General features: G+C 36.1%; 1 protein-coding gene across 1 annotated transcript in view; it reads right to left on the bottom strand.

Moving 5' to 3' along the window:
• Window positions 1-388: 388 nt before the first annotated feature.
• The window catches only part of pebp4 (phosphatidylethanolamine binding protein 4), a 72,955-nt gene continuing 53,120 nt past the window's right edge, over window positions 389-20,223 (bottom strand). Inside the window, exons 5-7 of the mRNA XM_087794751.1 lie at window positions 15,104-15,149; window positions 13,572-13,688; window positions 389-562 (exon numbers count right to left, since the gene is read on the bottom strand). Coding sequence (XP_087650877.1) covers window positions 471-562; window positions 13,572-13,688; window positions 15,104-15,149 — 255 coding nt within the window. The 3' untranslated portion in view covers window positions 389-470. The remainder of the gene's footprint in view (window positions 563-13,571; window positions 13,689-15,103; window positions 15,150-20,223) is intronic.

Here is a 20,223-nt window from a genome sequence, read left to right as displayed (position 1 = left end):
AAGGACACGACTCGACCCCGTCGGAGAGAGAGAAGTGATCAATGGAAATATGATAAAGTATCTGCTGGTCCCGACACCCCTCGCGAGTATTTTAGTTCCACTGTGGCCGGGCTGCGGTCTCGGTTTCACCTCCTACTTCCTCTTCTGACGTTGACGCGTTTCCGAAAGGCCTGAAATTAGCATGAACTCTTTCCACGAAGATGGGTGATATCGAGCTCACTTCCTGCCCTTGTTGACGGCGTTTGGAAACTGACAAAAACCCCCTTTGATGTCAAAACCGCTTCGTCAAATCTGAGATCCGGAGCACATGGCAGTGATAGACCCGTCGAGAGAGTGACAGTCGCACACAGGAAGTCTTTGACTCTCAGGTAAAAGGTCAGAAAAGTGCTGCGAGCTTAACAGACTTTATTTCAGGTTCTATTACAGAACGATTGATGTAAGTCGCTCAGAGAAAGCTTCTCTCCCACCGTTTAGTCGTTGTAGTTCTGGGTGAGGAACTGCAGAGACGCCACAGGTGTTCCAAGAGCAAACCTGTGGGTGAAGGCCTGGAGGTCCCATCCAGCTGGAACACACACAAAGTTCGAATTGAATTAGGGATTTTAAATTTTTCAAACTAAGTTAAAAACGGCTGTCTAAGTTTTTTATTTTTTTTATTTGAAAGATTCTTGAATTTTCAGCTTCAGTGAATATGTTTCATTTTCATCAAAATGTTCATCTCTTCTTCATAACTTAAATTTAAAGCTGAAGCTAGAATCACAAATACACTTGTACAATTCACAAATCGACCACTTGTGGATCTAGATGTATAATCTCTTGAAGCCATTTTGCAGTTGAATGACTTCACTGACTGATTTTCATGTCCAACAAGGAAGGTGTTTTTTACATGATGATACAACTCAAGAGCTGAGCCAGAGGGCAAGGCTCCATCATTTCACTCCTGCAATCATTAGAAGTCATTCATCAAACTTTAGGTTTAAGGTTTGAATTCCTCTGTCACATCATTATAAACAATCATGACGTTTTCAAAAACATTTAGACATTTTCAACTTTAATTATGTAAAAATGCAATTAAACAATTTTGTTCTGTAATCGATCCATGTTCAACTATAATCAAGTAATATTCAACTATAATCAAACAATATTCAACTATAATCAAGTAATATTCAACTATAATCAAGTAATATTCAACTATAATCAAGTAATATTCAACTATAATCAAACAATGTTCAACTATAATCAAGTAATATTCAACTATAATCAAACAATATTCAACTATAATCAAGTAATATTCAACTATAATCAAGTAATATTCAACTATAATCAAGTAATATTCAACTATAATCAAACAATGTTCAACTATAATCAAGTAATATTCAACTATAATCAAACAATATTCAACTATAATCAAATAATATTCAACTATAATCAAGTAATATTCAACTATAATCAAATAATATTCAACTATAATCAAACAATATTCAACTATAATCAAATAATATTCAACTATAATCAAGTAATATTCAACTATAATCAAGTAATATTCAACTATAATCAAACAATATTCAACTATAATCAAATAATATTCAACTATAATCAAGTAATATACAACTATAATCAAACAATATTCAACTATAATCAAACAATATTCAACTATAATCAAATAATATTCAACTATAATCAAGTAATATTCAACTATAATCAAATAATATTCAACTATAATCAAGTAATATTCAACTATAATCAAGTAATATTCAACTATAATCAAACAATATTCAACTATAATCAAATAATATTCAACTATAATCAAGTAATATTCAACTATAATCAAATAATATTAAACTATAATCAAGTAATATTCAACTATAATCAAACAATATTCAACTATAATCAAACAATATTCAACTATAATCAAGTAATATTCAGCTATAATCAAACAATATTCAACTATAATCAAGTAATATTCAACTATAATCAAACAATATTCAACTATAATCAAACAATATTCAACTATAATCAAATAATATTCAACTATAATCAAACAATATTCAACTATAATCAAATAATATTCAACTATAATCAAACAATATTCAACTATAATCAAACAATATTCAACTATAATCAAACAATATTCAGCTATAATCGAATAATATTCAACTATAATCAAGTAATATTCAACTATAATCAAACAATATTCAACTACAATCAAACAATATTCAACTATAATCAAGTAATATTCAACTATAATCAAATAATATTCAACTATAATCAAGTAATATTCAACTATAATCAAACAATATTCAACTATAATCAAGTAATATTCAACTATAATCAAACAATATTCAACTATAATCAAGTAATATTCAACTATAATCAAATAATATTCAACTATAATCAAGTAATATTCAACTATAATCAAACAATATTCAACTATAATCAAACAATATTCAAATATAATCAAGTAATATTCAACTATAATCAAGTAATATTCAGCTATAATCAAATAATATTCAACTATAATCAAGTAATATTCAACTATAATCAAACAATATTCAACTATAATCAAGTAATATTCAACTATAATCAAGTAATATTCAGCTATAATCAAATAATATTCAACTATAATCAAGTAATATTCAACTATAATCAAACAATATTCAACTATAATCAAACAATATTCAACTATAATCAAGTAATATTCAACTATAATCAAATAATATTCAACTATAATCAAACAATATTCAACTATAATCAAACAATATTCAACTATAATCAAGTAATATTCAACTATAATCAAACAATATTCAACTATAATCAAGTAATATTCAAATATAATCAAACAATATTCAACTATAATCAAATAATATTCAACTATAATCAAACAATATTCAACTATAATCAAATAATATTCAACTATAATCAAATAATATTCAACTATAATCAAACAATATTCAACTATAATCAAACAATATTCAACTATAATCAAATAATATTCAACTATAATCAAATAATATTCAACTATAATCAAACAATATTCAACTATAATCAAACAATATTCAACTATAATCAAACAAATTTAAAACATATCCAAGCAATTAATATCTATAATGAAACCATTTTCAACTTTAATCAAACCAATTTTCACCTGTAATTAAAAAAATTCAGCAGTAATCAAACCATTTTCAACTGTAATTAAACAATTTTCAAATGTAGTTAAACAATTTTCAACTGAAATCAAACAGTTTTCAACTGTAATTAAACAATTTTCAATTGTAATTAAACAATTTTCAACTGAAATCAAACAGTTTTCAACTGTTATTAAACCATTTTCAACTGTAATTGAACAATTTAACCTGTAATTAAACAATTTTTAAACTCTAATCAAACACATTTTCACCTTTAATTAAACAATTTTCATTGGTAATTAATCCATTTTCAACTGTAATTAAACTGTTTTCAACTATAATTAAACCATTTTCAACTGAAATTGAACAGTTTTCAACTGTAATTAAACCATTCAACTGTAATTGAACCATTTTAACCTGTAATTAAACAATTTTCACCTTTAATTAAACATTTTTCATCGGTAATTAATCCATTTTCAACTGTAATTGAACCATTTTCAACTGCAATTAAAACATTTTCAATGGTAATTAAACAGTTTTCAAATGTAATCAAACAATTTCCATCTGCAATTAAGTAATTTTCAACTGGAATTGAAACAGTGTTCAACTGTAATCATTTTTCAACTTTAAACCTACTTTTAACTGATCAAACAAGATAGAATAGAATATTTACATGCATCATCTTACTCATTTAGTTTATTTTTTTGACATTTAGACACCAAATGAAAAATAAAAAGGGTTTTTGTGTTGAAAGCTTTAAGTAATCTTTGGTTAATCAAGGTTTGAAGGAGATTGAAATCATTATAGAAAAAACATGTACAGGTAAAAATCTCCTCCCATACTATAAAAAATATAAGAACATATTAAACATCTTTACGTTTCCATCTCATTGAATGGTTATTATCAAGCCTTGAGATGCCACTCATGCTGCTGCTCCTCAATCTGGCAGCTACCGTTCAGAGGTGGAAATATTGAATGCAGATGGTAAATATAGTGATTTCTCACGCAATTTGTGATGAAACAATATGTTGCTGCACGACTCGCGGACCTTTAGAAATATAGGTTTTCATCTAGCCATGGTCGGGCCTAACTGAGCAGCACATGGCTCTGGGACGTGAGTCACTGAGAACAGCACTGCTGAAAATAAAACATGTTGCTGTAATGATGGAGGTGGGAACGCACGGACGTATTGGCAAGAAGATATGATTCAATCGCCTGGACTGTTTTTTTTTTTTTCTTCCCTCCTCTTTAAACAAACACCAGACGGCCATCCGGCTGCTCGGACAATATCACTTTTTAGATCAGGAGGACCGCAGATTCTTTTTCGGTTGTTCTGATAGGTACAGCACGACCGGGGCGTGCACTCCCGATCCAGATCTCAAGAACCAGTGGGAATATTGCAAGTGGAATTTCTTAGTGGTTAATCTCACACGGTGGCGATCTTACAAAAATGATAAAAGAGAAGTGGATGTGGAAAAAGTATTGAAAACTCAAACATCAAACGACGAGGTCTAGGAAGAGCCAAAAGTCCTCAGAAGCATTAATCACTGAGACATTTATTCTTGACGTGAAGTTCCAGGAGGATAGAGGATCATCTGTGGTGAAGATAATTCAATAAAAGGCATCTTTGGTTTTATTCTTCTGTAGTGAACTTGTTTTTCAAGGCAGGGATTGTTGACTGAAGAACATGAACGCACCTGAGCCTTGCAACCCAGAGGTACCGTCGGCTGGTGATGCACTAGACAGAACCTCATTTTGGGTCGAGGCTTGACCTGTTTTTTGTCATAGGTTTATGTCAGAATTCATTCTTCCTGGTTCTAAAACTAGTCTCAATGGCCCATTGGAGTGTTGCTGGACGACTGGCTTCTGCAGCTGAACAACTCTACTACTTAAAAACCCAAAATAGTTTAGAGTGTAAACGACACATGTGATTTCTTTTAGGTTCGAGTGATGATATTGAGCTCTTCAATCTGTTGAACACTTCAATATTAAGTCTCAATGAAACGTATAAGTTTGATCGACCAGAGAGAAAATTCCAATACATGTTATTTTTCTACCGATCATAGGATTTTGGAGTCACTTTTTTTTAAAAGTGAAGACTCTGCCGTGAATTCCTGTGAAGACTCGCTTCATGATTGAAGACCCCTCTTTGTTTCTGATTCCTGGGAAAGGCTGACATTCCGCAAATTTTGCTGCGGACTAACTATGTTAGCAGCTGCTTGATGTCAGAACTGGAAAAATCATCTTTTCATCAGACTGCCAGAAGAAAAGTACAAATGTCAGTCTTACGTTCATAATCCAGAAACAAATTGTACAATGAGCTTCCTTGGCTTCTGCCCACACGGACGTCATCCAGAATTCAGGAAATGTATTGGTTATAAAAAAGTTATTCAATAAGTCAAACTTTATCTCGGTAGTCGTCACATGTCATACAAAGGGGTTATTATTATTCTATGGGTTCCTTCGAGAGAGAAGCAAGTTTCTGGTCAACTTTTTTAACCAATAGAAAGAAAGGAAACCTTGGAACATTTTGGGATTAAAAATAAATCACATTTATACAACCGGAAGGGCTGAGGGAGATAGAGTTGATCATTTCAAAAGATAAACTGTTACTTTCTAAGGTAGTTTTTTTGCGGATCTGTGGCCATTATGAAGTATTTTTTTCTTAAACCTTTTCTTCAAGATAAAATATTGTTGGATCATAAATCACAATGGATTATAAAGTACAATATCAATGAACAAGTATAATCTAATATATTATGCACACTGGATTATAAAATACAATATCAACGAACAGGTATTATATCATATATAAAGCACACTGGATTATAAAGTACAATATCAACGAACAAGTATAATCACATATATAAACCACAATGGATTATAAAATACAATATCAACGAACAAGTATAATCTTATATATAAACCACACTGGATTATAAAGTACAATATCAATAAAGAGGTATTATCTCATATATAAACTACACTGGATTATAAAGTATAATATCAATGAACAGGTATTATCTCATATATAAGGCACCCTGGATTATCAATTAACAGGCATAATCTTATATATAAACCACAATGGATTATAAAGTACAATATCAATGAACAGGTATAATACCATATATTAACCACACTGGATTATAAAGTACAATATCAATGAATGGATCGAATAGCGCTTCATTATCAAGTAATACTATGGCCCCTTACGGAGTAATACAACAGTGCCTGACTTCGTAGTTTACCAATATTTGTACAGATTTTTGGTGCCATGTATCACATAAAATACTCAGATAAATAGGTACAACCAGAATTGACATATAAGGCACCCTGGTTTAAAGGTGCAGGAACGATTTTTGATCAAATAAAAATGTAAGTGCGCCTTATAGTCCGACAAATTTGGCATTTTTGTGACTTTGTAATCCAGTAGATTTTCCTCAATTCTTTACAACTGAAAAGTGAAGATTGATGAAGGCTTAATCATAGTAAGATCTTCTCTGAGAAACTTCTCCTGGTGTGTCTGGCTCACAAGAGTGTGGGTCCGGGTCTACCCGCGGGGTCAGGTCAGGTCTGAGCTCAGCTGGACGACATCACGACTCATCTCTGAGACATGAGCAGATGAGTAGCTGAACATCACGAGCGCCGCTCGAGGAGGGAGCTTCACCCATCAAGAAAGGTCAGTCGGTGGTTGACCCCCGTCGCCCTCGCCAGGTCTCAGCTCTGGCGCATGATAATGCAGCACCTCTGCAGAAGATCCCTAAATCACCGGGATGTTAACAACCAGGGGTCGCACCCTCGGAAACACGACTCTTAATAGGTGAAGCCGCCGAGTCGATCTCAACCCCAGCTGCGGGTTTCATTTCCACGACAGTGTTTTTTTTTTTGTCTCTCAGATTCAAGTCAAGCCAAGAAAAATCTCCTGCTAATGGGGGATGTCACACTGGAGATCATCTCATTGTGCCACCGCGATCAAACAGTCGGAAAAATACGGTGCCGCATGTATGGCTTTGCTCGCATAATCCCGTCTAAAGCTGTTGGAGCTTTTGGGCCACTTCCAGAATGTGACACATTGACAATATCTGGTGGTTATCGTGACGGTGGGTGCGCTGAGGAGCCCGAGACGCACAAGTGACCTTAAAATAGTCCGTCGTGTTTCTGTTTCGCAAGCATCCGGACATGTTTCCACCTCTCCCATCTGCCGGCTCATGGAAAGGACAGATAGTGTGGGACCCGAGGGCGAGGTTACACTTCCCCGCTCGCTCCTGCTTCGCTGTCTGGATGCGGAAGGAAGATTGCGGCGGCTGCGAGGTGACACACAACTGCTGCATTTAGTGGTGTGGGCGGTGTCCCTGTTAAACCTCTTAAAGTGTCTGCAAATTACTTAAAACTGAGAGATTCTCCTTATGGCAGGAGAAAAAAGGCAAGGCAAGGGAAGAGACTTCTCTGAATTTAAATTGATTCCAAGGGAAGGAAGAAGAGATTCTCGAAGGGTCATAGGTCAGCGAGAAACAATGCCCTCCATGCACGTAATAACCGAGCACTGGTTCCTTTTGTCAAAGATTCTCATTTCACGTCTGATAAATGGAAATGTATCAGTTCATGTTGTGCAGCTTTTTTAGCCGTTATAGTTAAGACTCTTAAGGAATCTTACACCTTTTAAATCTGTATTGTATTCATGCAGTTAATGTAATTATGAATTTAATCACTATAAAAAATGTATTTGGTTATTTATAAGATAAAACTGAACTTTATTTATTTAGTTTTCTGGATAAAAAACATTACAACATTACATTAAAGAGAGAGAACGAGATGTATTCCTAAAAAAAAACTAAAATTATGTTAAAACCCTTATTGTATTATTAATTAAACCTTGAATTGAAAGTGTTGAAAATAAATTTTCCTCCCTCTTTCGTCATTAAGCGTAACATTCAATACTTTTTAAAAGAGGTCACTATTTTTGGCAAACAAAAGATTTTAACTACTTTAATCCTCTTAACAATGTCGATAGCATTAATAGAACATTTACATGATATTAAAAGTATTTCAGATTTTTTGTTTAAATAAAAAATTGCACTTTTAAAATGTAATATAATAGTTACAGTCAAAAAATGTGAACATGAATAAATTTAATTTTTAAGAGGAATATGTCTGTTTATGCACTGAATTTTGTTAGCAGTCGATGTATAAGGTTAAAAACTCAATTAAAAGGGATGAAAAAACATCCCAATACCTTCGTACTGCATCTTGTACTGCACACCGACACCGGTATTGCGAACGTCTGCTTCAAACAATCTTAAAATATAATTATTTCCTTTTTTTCTGGAACAGATTGAACATGTCGAGGCTTCAATACAATTACAGGCGAGCAGTTTGGATGATTTTAAGTGTCTTTTTGGACGAAGAAAAGTGAGAATTAGTGGCATCATATGAACATACGTTTTCGCCTATAACTCCAAAAAGACACAGATTACTTAGATACACTTAGTCGACATGAGGGTGAGTAACTATTGCGAAAACTATTGCGATTTGAATCACTTTAATTAGGTGAGCTATGTCTTTAAGTGTTTCTAGAAAAACTAACAAAAACTGTACCTAATGCACAAACAGGAAAACATGACAAAATGGCGAGAAATAAATCAACCACTCAACAAAAATAAATAAATCACAATGATACAAGAAAATCAGTTGTGAAGTCATTAATGGAATAACCTCCACACATTGCTCCAGCACTTCTGAATCCTTGTTTTCCAGCTTATTGATCGACCCGCCGGTCAAATATTCATCGTCCTTCCTACTCATTATTCAACTTCTCAGTGATGTATTAACTTGAGTGGTTGATCTAAGATTCAAAAGTCATGATCTACAAATTGCTGGATTTTATGAAACCCGGAAAAATGTGTTAAGAACCAGTCAAATTATAACTATATATATATATATATATATATAAAAATAAAAAAAAGAAGCAAGCAGCCAATTTTGTGAACGTCAAAGTGTTCCTTTAAGGCAGTCGACTCCTGGCTGGAGCTCAGGCCTGCTGTAGCAACCAAATCCTGGCTCTCTTGACTCCACGCAGCTCTGATTAATGGCAGAGGCTGTGGGTGGGTGGTAGACATGGATCTGCCCATTACCACACTGCAACATTGCAAATGGCTTCAATTACTGTGGAGTGTGCTGAGCTGGCAGTAGGGGCTCTCGGAGGCAAGATGAGCAACGCGAGCGATCCAGCAGCGTCTCTGTGCCGTTACCCGCTCGTTCATGCGCCCGATCTCTGCACCCGTGTTGTTCCATGATCACCCGAGTGTGACCTTAAGTCGTCCAAAAACATGCGTTCCGTCGTAGAAAACACATTTGGGTTCTTGAGGCATCAGGGTTTGCTTCGGTGTGGCCTGAGATGATGCTTCTCTCTGTGATCTCAGCTTCCAGCTCTCAGGTTAAAACATGCAGATTCTGTGCTTTTGGAAAATGGATCCTTCAGGAGAAACTACTCTGGAGGTTCGGGGTTCTCAACCCTCTTTTGGAGAGCAATCTTTGCACCACCAAAGTTCTCAATGCAAGTCGTTCACGGTATAATGTGGCGCTCCGACCCGAGCCTGCCCCGGTACTCTACCCATAATGCATCTGTTTCTCTTCATCCTCGCCTGCTATGAAGTTAAAACACTGAAATAGACGAAGACCATCTGTTTAAACCACTACACCACAGGGGACAATGAACAGATAAATACATTTTGATTCCATTTGGATTTAGGAATGTATTAAAGGTTTCTTCAGTCACATGTATGGCTGCTCGTTCAATACTTCGCAGTCTGGAAACGTTTTTGTCGTGAATACAATTTCAAAGTGATGGAAGTTGTTGATTGGATTGTGTGAAGTATTAACCAAGTTCATGTGGAATGAACTCCTTGGCAGCGTTATGTGCCGTTTCAGTGCTTTAATTGTGTTTCTCTGATCTTTCACTATTAAGATTAAAGCTACAAAACTACAATGTTAAATAAAGTTTCAAGTGTTTGAGCTCTGATACGACTTACAACCAGGATGCACAGCACTTTGCGTGTATTTATGAAACTGAAAAAGTTTGACAACTAATGCTTGTAATTTATAATTTTTCATCAATATTTGAACGACAACATTTTCATGTTATTTGTTTTTTTTGAAGTGACTTTCAAACTTTCTATAAGGTCCATTTTTATTGCCTTTTTGTGATTTTTTTGTGTGCGTGTCAAATTATCTAAATTCAGTATCTTGAGATACAATATTAAACACTCTATATATTCTATAATTCAAAAATATGTTTAAAATGCATTTGACCCTCACAACAGTACACCATGTGATTTAGGAAATCCTTATCTTATCCATGACAACTTTGAGGTTAAGTAAATAGTGACGGAGGTTTTAAACAACTGTCCAGAGGGTTTAAAGATAACTTGACGTTTCCGGTGCGACTCTTTATTTCCGCAGCATTGTTTCACCGTCACTACAAACTTGGCGACGCACGACGTGAGCAGGACTTGTTGACGTCGTGCCAAGTGGCTGACAAGTATCACGAGGGTCTGTGTGCCCACGCCTGCCCCCTCGCTGGCACCACGGCTGCCCTCCCTGCGCCAGAGCGATGGGGATTCCCTCCGATGGAGTCGGTTACGGCCGGTGCCGAGAGCCAAGATCACGGCCCCCCCTCGGCGGTCCACCGCTCACCAGGCCAGCTGTCTCCATCGGTTCCCTGACCCACATTCATAACCTTAAATCAGGAGGAGCGGCAGACACCGTCGGCCCCTGGCCCCCCGGCTCCACCTATCATTGTTCTAACCCCTCCTTCGCTTAAGTGATCTTTGGAAGATGAAAAGAAAGTCGACGACAAATTTGCAATAAAATCGAGTCAGTGGCTGCGCGGCTGGAAGTGGAAAAGGATCATTAGGAGTCTCCCACCCACGACTAAATGCTCTCCCCTTTGCAAATCACGCCAATTAATGTCACGGGTGATGACAAATGCTCTCCGTGTCACAGCACATGGAGCCGCTAATAAGTGAACATCTTTATGAGAGGAGGTGGGGAGACGCGGGATTCCCTCTGATCTCGCAGGCCGGTGCTGGTAGGATGAGGAACATGATGGAGTGGAGAGGAAGTAGGACCGGGAACAAATGATTAGCTTTTAAAAGCCGATATTTGACTATGAAGTCCCCCTTTTGGCTTTATCTTTAAAACGGTGGGCAGAAGACATTTCTCACTACAGAGAGAAGTCACTGGCCTCTGATCTATCGCTGATACATCCAATTATCTCCCTGTAACATCCTAATTTCATTTCCTTCAAAGGATGGACTGTTATGAAGACAGGAAGTGATGCAACAGAGTGTGTTTCATCGGTGAAATCATGACGAGTGGACAAACTTTTTGACACAAGACGTCTATTATATATTTGCTCAAAGACTCCAGAACAGGAAGTCAATACAACACCATGAAACCAGTTTGCTCAGCATTTTCCTCAAGAACTTGACAGGTGTGGTTCTCTTGCTTCTTATCTTTATTAGGATTAATCTGGACTAGTCCAACATTGAATTGCCCAGGTGGGTCGCCAGAGTTGAGACCAGCCTACAGGCCAATGGTTTCCATGTGTTTTGTTTACTTCCTGTTTTGGATTGAGTCATTTAAAGGGTTGTATGAGGTTATGTTCAATAGATGGCTTGTGTCAAAAAGGTCAAGATGATTTCACAGATTATTTCACAACATACATCATATCACGTTTAGCAGTGATACCATTTGACATTATTTCTTAACCATTACCTGGAAAGATTTGATGATTATAAGAAAAAGGTTCTGCAGAAAAGTTCTGAATTTTGTCTTTCTGTCACTTTTATATTTATTTAAATGGAGTAACTGAAAATAACGGTTTAATGTCTAAGAAAAGGGAGATGTTTAATGAGTTTGATCCAAAAGGCTTTTATTCTGAAGTACCACTGTCCCACACAGGAAGCGGGTGAATAGCGAGTGTTCATCAGGCGACTTGTTAGAGAGTTAATCTGTTATATATTTACTTCCATTAACTCAACGTGACACAGGTACCAACCTAATACTAAACTTGAACGTAAATTGGGGCCCTCAGAAACGGACTGCATTGGCCCCCGGGCCACAAGTTCGAAACCCCAGATTTAGGATTAGATTGATTTTGTAAAAAAAAACAAAGCATGCAGGAGTAATATCCTCATAAAAAATGGTGAATTATTAAAAAAAACATTTTGTCTCAGAAGATATTCATAGGAAACAGGGATTGTAATCAAACGTAGCTTCAATAGGTATTTAATCCTGATTTAAAAAAGGAATACAGTCAAATAATCAATAACTAGTGGACCTTCATCTTCTGAATCACGTGACACGACTTCTTTATTTCCTACAAAAATGAACTTCTGTGTTTCTTTTTCAACGCTAAGCAATCAGGCGCGTCACATTCAAATGTTTCCCCTCAGAAGTGAGATCAGATGCATCTATTGTGACATCAAACGGGGCCTCACTCTGATGCGCCCGCAATTCTTGTTGACGTGTCTGTCAAGAAGTGGAGACTGGCAGATCCGCTCATGTACGGCTGCACCACCTGACGTCGGAAAAAAACACCCGGTTTTCCCCCCAAATCACCCGCCGTCGATGCAAGTGGGGGAGACAGACGGACACGCCTCCTGTGAGGTTGTTTGCCAGACACTTTGGGGAACAAAACAAAACAAAAAAACTCACCTGAAGACACAAGGGATGAAAGTTTGGCATCATTGATGTTGTAAATTAGGATTAGTAGAAATAAACTTATTGAGACTCATGATGATTTAATGGCACAATATGTGTTTTTTTTCAATTTCCCTAAATGCTGGTAGGATTATTGAGCATCAATAGTGGTGAAGATATTTGCAATAGAAGGCTTAGAAACGGATTCAATTAATAAGGAGGCTAATGTGTAATGAGATCTGGTCAGACCGGTGCAGGTGTGCGTGGGAGCCACAAATACTCGTCCTGACCTGCAGGCATTAACACTGAAAAAAGACTTACTCACTAACCTCATTAACATTTCTAGTTAAGTTCAGGCACTTAGAGAAAATAATCTTCCTAAAGCAACATGAAATGCCGAGGATTGTTTTTGCATTATGCATGATGACATCTGTTCCCGCTGAGGAAGTCAAACCCGGGGTTAAGACGCAATCGAACATCGTAGGACACCATTTCATAAATCCAATTGCTTGTTATAAATAGCGGTAAATACTGTGACTGATACATTTGTTGACACCATAAACGTTTTCTTTTTTTTTTCAATTTTAAATATTGGATTAAGCCCACACAACCCAATTAGAGAATAATTAAATCATCCGGCTGAAACTTAAGGAGTCAAACGCAAAATAGAATATCAACAAAAAAACTCTACGGTTATAATAAATGAAGGATAAATGTTTGGCTGTGGATATCGTGCGGACACTTTACCTCTGTACGACGCCTCCTGCTCCGTCAGAGACACCGGCGTGTCGGAGGGCTGCTCGAACAACAGGAACTGGTAGCGGTGGAAGCCAGTTTCGCGAGGGGGAGTCGGAGGTCTGTAATCTGCAACAGCAAAGCTAAAATAGTTAAAAAGAAACCCCTAAAAAAATGTGATAGAATGTTGGATGATCAGCTGATCCAGAGACTGTTTTTTGGTATTTTAAAAAATGCATTAAAAAATAAATACAATCAGTTTTAATAGAATACATTTTTTTCCGTTTGTGTTTTTCTTGAAGAACATTCCCCTCCATTAATAGTACAAAGAATTCAGACACTTATCAATCACTAAAATCCTGTCAAATTCTCGTATATATTTCCACAAATAGAAAAACACTGACATTGTGTTTTGTCTAAAACAAATTTCTTGATCCACTTCCAAAAAGAAATGCTTTAAAAGGTGTAAATTCATTCTTAATTCATCTCTTAAGTACCAAAGCTTCACCCTCGACTATCACAGTATTTCATCTCTGCCGTTCAACAGGTTCTTCCCTAGATGATGATTTTTAATCATGATTAATCTGGAAACTTTCATTTAATGACTGATTCAGATGGTGAAGGAAGGATTTTGATGATGTATGTTTGTGTTTTCAGTGTCTTTTAATGTGGAGTCAATACTTTGAGGAGATTTATACTTAAATTAGCCTTAAAAAGTCGAAATGGGAATTGACTTCACTTCCACTTAGATCATTTTATTGTTATTAAATAAGATTCAACTATTTTGTGTTAATCATTTTGACGTCCCTGATCCTCATCATGAAAGTTTGGTTTTTCTCCTTTTACATGTTACCTGAATGTGCGACATTTTACTGAACTTTTTTTTAAATCTCTTTTAACTCCATTTCGTCAGACCAACTTCCTTTTGGTAATTATATCTAGTATTCTAAAGTATTGAATGAATGCAAATATACACAGAGTTTTTGCTTTTTATTTTCATTTTAATGGCTGTAGAAATGTTAAAAAAAAAGGTTATAACCGAGGACTTTTCCAAGATAAATGACATTATTCTACGTAATCATTTTTCAATAGCCACTCATTTAGTTTTTCACTTGTTAAATGTAGTGTGAAGGTATTTTTTTTAACTAGTGTAGTACAACTGAACAGCCTGGAACGTCCTGCTCTTACTAAGAGTTTTGAATGAGATTCGAAATCATATCATTGATATCAAACACAGCAACTTTTTTCAATTTCAGAAATATTAGTTCTCGGGTTAAACCAGTAAATCTGATCTGTGAATGGTGGGGTCTACCGTAATGTATGTTATACGAGCACAGACCCCCTGGTCCTCTGCTTTCAGATGATATTTTAAAATTATTGACACGATAAACATTTATTGAGTTTTAAATCCCGCCTTTGGCGAGTGGATCTTCAACACAGGGTTCATAAGATTGTGATCCACTATAATTATGGCTGGCTTGTCCAGTTCCTGCTCAGTACATGTGTGTTCTTTTCATTCAACCATTTAGGATTTCAAAACTCACCTGTCAAGGTGTTTCCTTGAGCCCGTCCTTGAGCCAGACCAGCTCCCTGTGGAGTCAAACATCAACAGGTCAGGAAGGAAAAAAAAAAGCAGTGACTCTCATTCTCAACTGTATTGTAGAAACATACGATTGTACACGACAATGGCCGTTAAAGAGTATTTCTGAAATGTTAAGCCTCAATTAAGTGGGTTCCTCTGTGGACAATAATGCAGCATAAAATCCTGTTGGACGCGCAGACGAGCGCTATCAAAACACAACGTCCTCATTGAAGGTAAACGACTCGGGAGTTATTGTGCTGTGATACAATGTGGTTTGAGCGGAGACCAAACATTTTGCTGAAGGTTCTCCATATCATGTGGCGTCACCCTGTGTTCCCAGGGCCAAATCAGCCTCCACCGCATCAAACGAAAAAGTTCCCGACAAATATCTGAACCACTGCGGGACGGCTCTCCCTGACGCAACCGTTTACCCGAGCTTGAGCTCAACAGGATTTAAGAGTCGAACGACTCCAACGGTGACACAGCCTCTGAGCGACATTCAGCTCAATTAGGATGGAAAAAAAATATTTTATTTTGGCAGCGAGAATCAAAATATCGAATTCCAGACAGACAGAAATTGCATCCCAAAATGCAGCAAAAATATCTTTCACTGTATATTTGTCAGATTAAAGTTGGCTGGCAGGAGCGCAGTCACACACTTTATGCAGCACGCAGGGATGTTTGTTTAATAGACTTGGCTGCGCGCGAGAAGCCGCTGCATCCTTGAGTGGGAGGAAAAGGACTAAATATGTTGTCTGTGAAATGGCCCCAAACCCACTTGAGGTAAACATGGAAGTCCCCATCACGAGCATCAAATATCTGCTCTCAGCACCTGTGTCTGCCTTACTCCATTCACAGGCGCCCCCTACAGGGAGACAACGGTGATGCACGTCGGGGGCTGCAAACCACTGAAGAACATGTTTATCTACACAGTTAAATAAATCAGGTCGTAATTGGACAGACGCCATAAACCTTTTGTTCGTAGTTTTGTGGCTACAAAAAAAACGTCATAAGCCACCGTGGGGATTCAACATAAACCTTTAGCACCTGCAGTTATCATCTCCGTAATAAAAGACAAGGGTTTGATCTCAGTGATTTATGGAATCTAACCGGAGACTTAAAGAAAAGTGTTTTAGTCGAGACTTTTATGGTGCAGCCTCACATTTACACTTCCTTCCTCTTTTATTTCTGCCACAGAGGAACAAGTCGAACACTTGACTCTGAACTGAACTGAAACTGTTACAATTGTGTTTCTAAAGCAGGTTATCACAGCAGGAAATATGGGTACGAATACACAATGATGTGAATAACAAGGACATCACTCACAGTTATGACGATTAAATTCATATTGAGGGTTTCTCCAGGGTTATTTATTAAAGACATAATTAAAAGTAAAGCAATGCAAAAACACATAAATGAACAGAATGAAAAAAAAATTATAAACCTGCTTTTACCTCGCAACATCGATTTTATAATTAATCTGAATCATCACACTTTGAGGTAGTGACCAAATATAACCAATTTAGTCACAAATTATTACAGTAATACATAAAAAATGAAAGATAATAAATAAAATGGGTCGGAATAAGTACAATATCATCTTATTTTCTCTTTAACTGTCTCTCCTTTTTATATTAATCAGAATAAAACACTCTTTTTACAAAAGAAAATCAATTGCAATCATAGAAACATAGTTATTTCTTGTCTTTATTTATCTTAAGAAAGATTTGCGTTTTTAAAATGTGTAAGTTTAAGCCATCTTGTTGCTCTGATAGTATAAATTTACTTTAAAATGTAAGATTAAAATTATATTATTATTTTATTCAATTTATTAAATGTATTTTTCAATTTTATTTTTAAATGTATATATTTTTTGTTGCATCACAAGTGACATCTATGCCTTAGTAAATGTAGGTTTTCTATCAATACAACCAGAATTTAAATGTAATGCATCTCGAGGAAACATTCAGATTAAATTCCCTGAGGTAAATGTTCTTCTGAAAGATAGACGCTTTAGTTCGGTGGACTCGTACCAGCGTCTGAGCCGCTCAAGTGTAAAGGCAGACTGGGAACATTCAGACGATCATGTTTCACTGTGAGAATCTGCATCCACTGATCAGTGTGAAAACAAGCTTTATTTAGAATGCCCAGAGTCCTGCAGCCTGCAGGATCCAAACCCATCGCCATAGCAACAGGTAGTCAACATTTGAGCGTGCAACAAATTCCTCCCGTCTTCATCCTCGGATCTCCCTCTCACTCGCGCGGAACCCTCTGCCCTTTTAATTTAGTTACGGTGCACAGATTAAAAGCGGCCGTGAATTAATGCAGTATTGAAATGAAGCCAAACAATAAGAGGAGAGTCAATGACATGCAGACGTGGATTTTATCATATTTACACGAGACGATAAGATGGCTGAGTGGTGCTCGGTCTGTTGCAGGGCAGGTCTCACAACGGGTTCACCGACTTCTGATGTTCAAGAAGGAGCCGCGACTCGCTCGCACTAATCTACAGGAAATTCTCACATGGTGGGCGGCCTCCCGGGGGGACCCTGATGTGGGGGCGGGCCACAGAGTGTGAAAACTTCTGACCGCTCAATGATTGGCAGCCTCTTGCTGTGTTAATTATATTTATTCACAAAAATGTCCAGTTGATAAAATTGTATTTATTATGTATATGCTGTTATGCTCGAGTTCCTGCTCATCGCTTCCCCCGACCGAACGCTCACAATATTCCTTCAGGATATACTTTATTAAATAGGTTTGATCCTGAACTCAAAACCTGTCCCAAAATGCACTGCAACAGTTGACTCTAAGCTTCAGTAACTAGTGAAGAGCGACTCATGTTTGCTTTGTTGGCTGTTTTATTACAGAGGTTGGAGCTGCAGCTTCACAGCAAGAAGGTTGTTACCTGTTTGGGGTCAAGGGTCAAGGGTATAGGGCCTGCTTTCTATATTAATTTAAAAATATATATATATATATATTAAATGTGTATCTTTTTTTTCTTAAAATTAAAAGATTTCCATTATTTTTGTATTAAATAACCCAATTAAGACAAAATAAATATAAATATATAAATATAAATATATAAAAATAAATATATATCTTGAGAACACATCATTATGATGCACTGGTTCGGGCAGGCTGACTCTTTTCCTACAGCAGGGGTCACTAATCTTTTTGAAAAGGCCACTTCAAGGACATAAAAGGGCTGAAATTAATTTTCTTTAAATTGTGTAATAACATATTGATAGATGGATTCAAAATTATATTCATTCAAGACGATCAGTTCAGTTCTATACGGTAACTTTTAATAATCATTTCACCAAATTTGAAATATAAAAAAACCTTTTTAGTTTTTGATCCCTGAGCTCTACCTGGTACACAAATATTCTCTCACTTAATCTGAAATTAAACATTAGTTTGAAGTTATTCTTTAAACTGCGTCAACGTAATGGAATGTAATTGTAAACTTTGCAATGACACTAAAGTTTCTTACCTTATCTTTTGCATCTCATACTGTGTAGTGGCAGCTTTTTAGAAACAGCTTTTGCTCTCTCTGTGTCATTTTTACAAAATCCATATTCATTACTTCACTTTTCACGCAGACATTACATTCTTTATTTTTAACGAGTGGCTCATCAAGCTGCAAAAATGACTGAAACTAACAACTACTTATTAAGAAGCAAAACTTATGCAGCTTTTTTTTTTTTTAACAACAAATAGTGAATATGTATGTGATTTGAAACACGAGCACATTGTTTCCATTTTGAAAAACAACTTTTTTAAATATTTTTTTAGTTTGAGTCAGAAAAGGAAGCCGTTAAACATGGAGGTTATTAAAACGAAGTAGCATATTTACACACCATTAGCACCTTCATAATGACGTGCCGAATGAAAAGCGGAAACAATATTTAAACGTCTCCATCATCGGAGGATGAGCGGCGATGGTGTCGAGGATGTTTGCTCAGTATATCATTTCAACAGCTGAACGATGAAAACGATCTGGCAGAGATTCATTATCTGAGCCGTTACCAAGGAGCGCTTCCATCTCTTCCATACACTCGCTGTCAATGCACGAGTCACAGTGACTCTCCACACAAGTGACTGGTGGAATATATTCGCCACCAACATTTTCATGTGACCTTTAGATGCATTAAGAGGAGTTTCATTATTCTGTATGAGATATACATATATATGTATCTACAGAAAACTGTGTTTGAAAACTGTGCGACTTAAACTAGTGAATGTTATCGTGTCGCCAAAACTCAAGGCCTGGCGGCCAAATCTGGACCAGAGTCATTGAGATTAATGTTCATGTTTTAGGTCTTTTAGATAAGATGAGGAACAGATATTTTCTAATCCAACAATTGCACAGAGATTACATTTTTTAAAAAGTAAAAACGACATTGAAGGAAAGGAGTTTGATGGGAGAACAAACACAGATATCGACCATATCACCATCAGACTCGCACTTCTTGTCAGATCATTTGTTAAATATACTTTTTTCTTGTCCCAAAACTCTAACTCTGGAGAGATGTTGTGTGATTGAGTTTGACAACCCTGGTCCAGATCAATCTATGAATCAGTTTATTCAGACCCGAGCATGCTGGAGGACGTCTCAATATGACCTTCGAAAGTTTTATGCTTTGGAACTTTTTCTCTGTTTTTCATTTCATTCTTGCTTAACAATCACATTTTTTTTTTAAAAATAAAATGCATTGATATCACATTTATTTATTTATTTTAATAGTGGTATTTAAAATTACATATTACATAATTTAAGTATAGCAGTTTTTGGTTTTCTTAACAATTTTTTAACATAGTTTAAAAGAAAAATCAATTCATTCAAGTTTTCACTTCATATTTAAGCTTTTTTTCTTCATCGGTTTGTTCGTTCTTTACTCTGATTCTTATCTTCCATCTTTGAGTAACGAACAACTTTGGGGGTAAATGGACTGACTCTTCTGGTTAAAAACTAACAACCACATCCTCAGACTCCACATCACTGCCGACAACGTAACAAGAGACAATAGATTTTTATCATAAATTAAAAAAAACTAACTGCCTGACTTCTGTCTTGCT

This window comes from Callionymus lyra, chromosome 1 (genome assembly GCF_982586985.1).
Source record: "Callionymus lyra chromosome 1, fCalLyr1.hap1.1, whole genome shotgun sequence".
Lineage (NCBI taxonomy): Eukaryota > Metazoa > Chordata > Actinopteri > Syngnathiformes > Callionymidae > Callionymus > Callionymus lyra.
The sequence above is the reverse complement of the archived record's forward strand: the minus strand, read 5'-3'. Positions and strand labels throughout refer to the sequence as shown.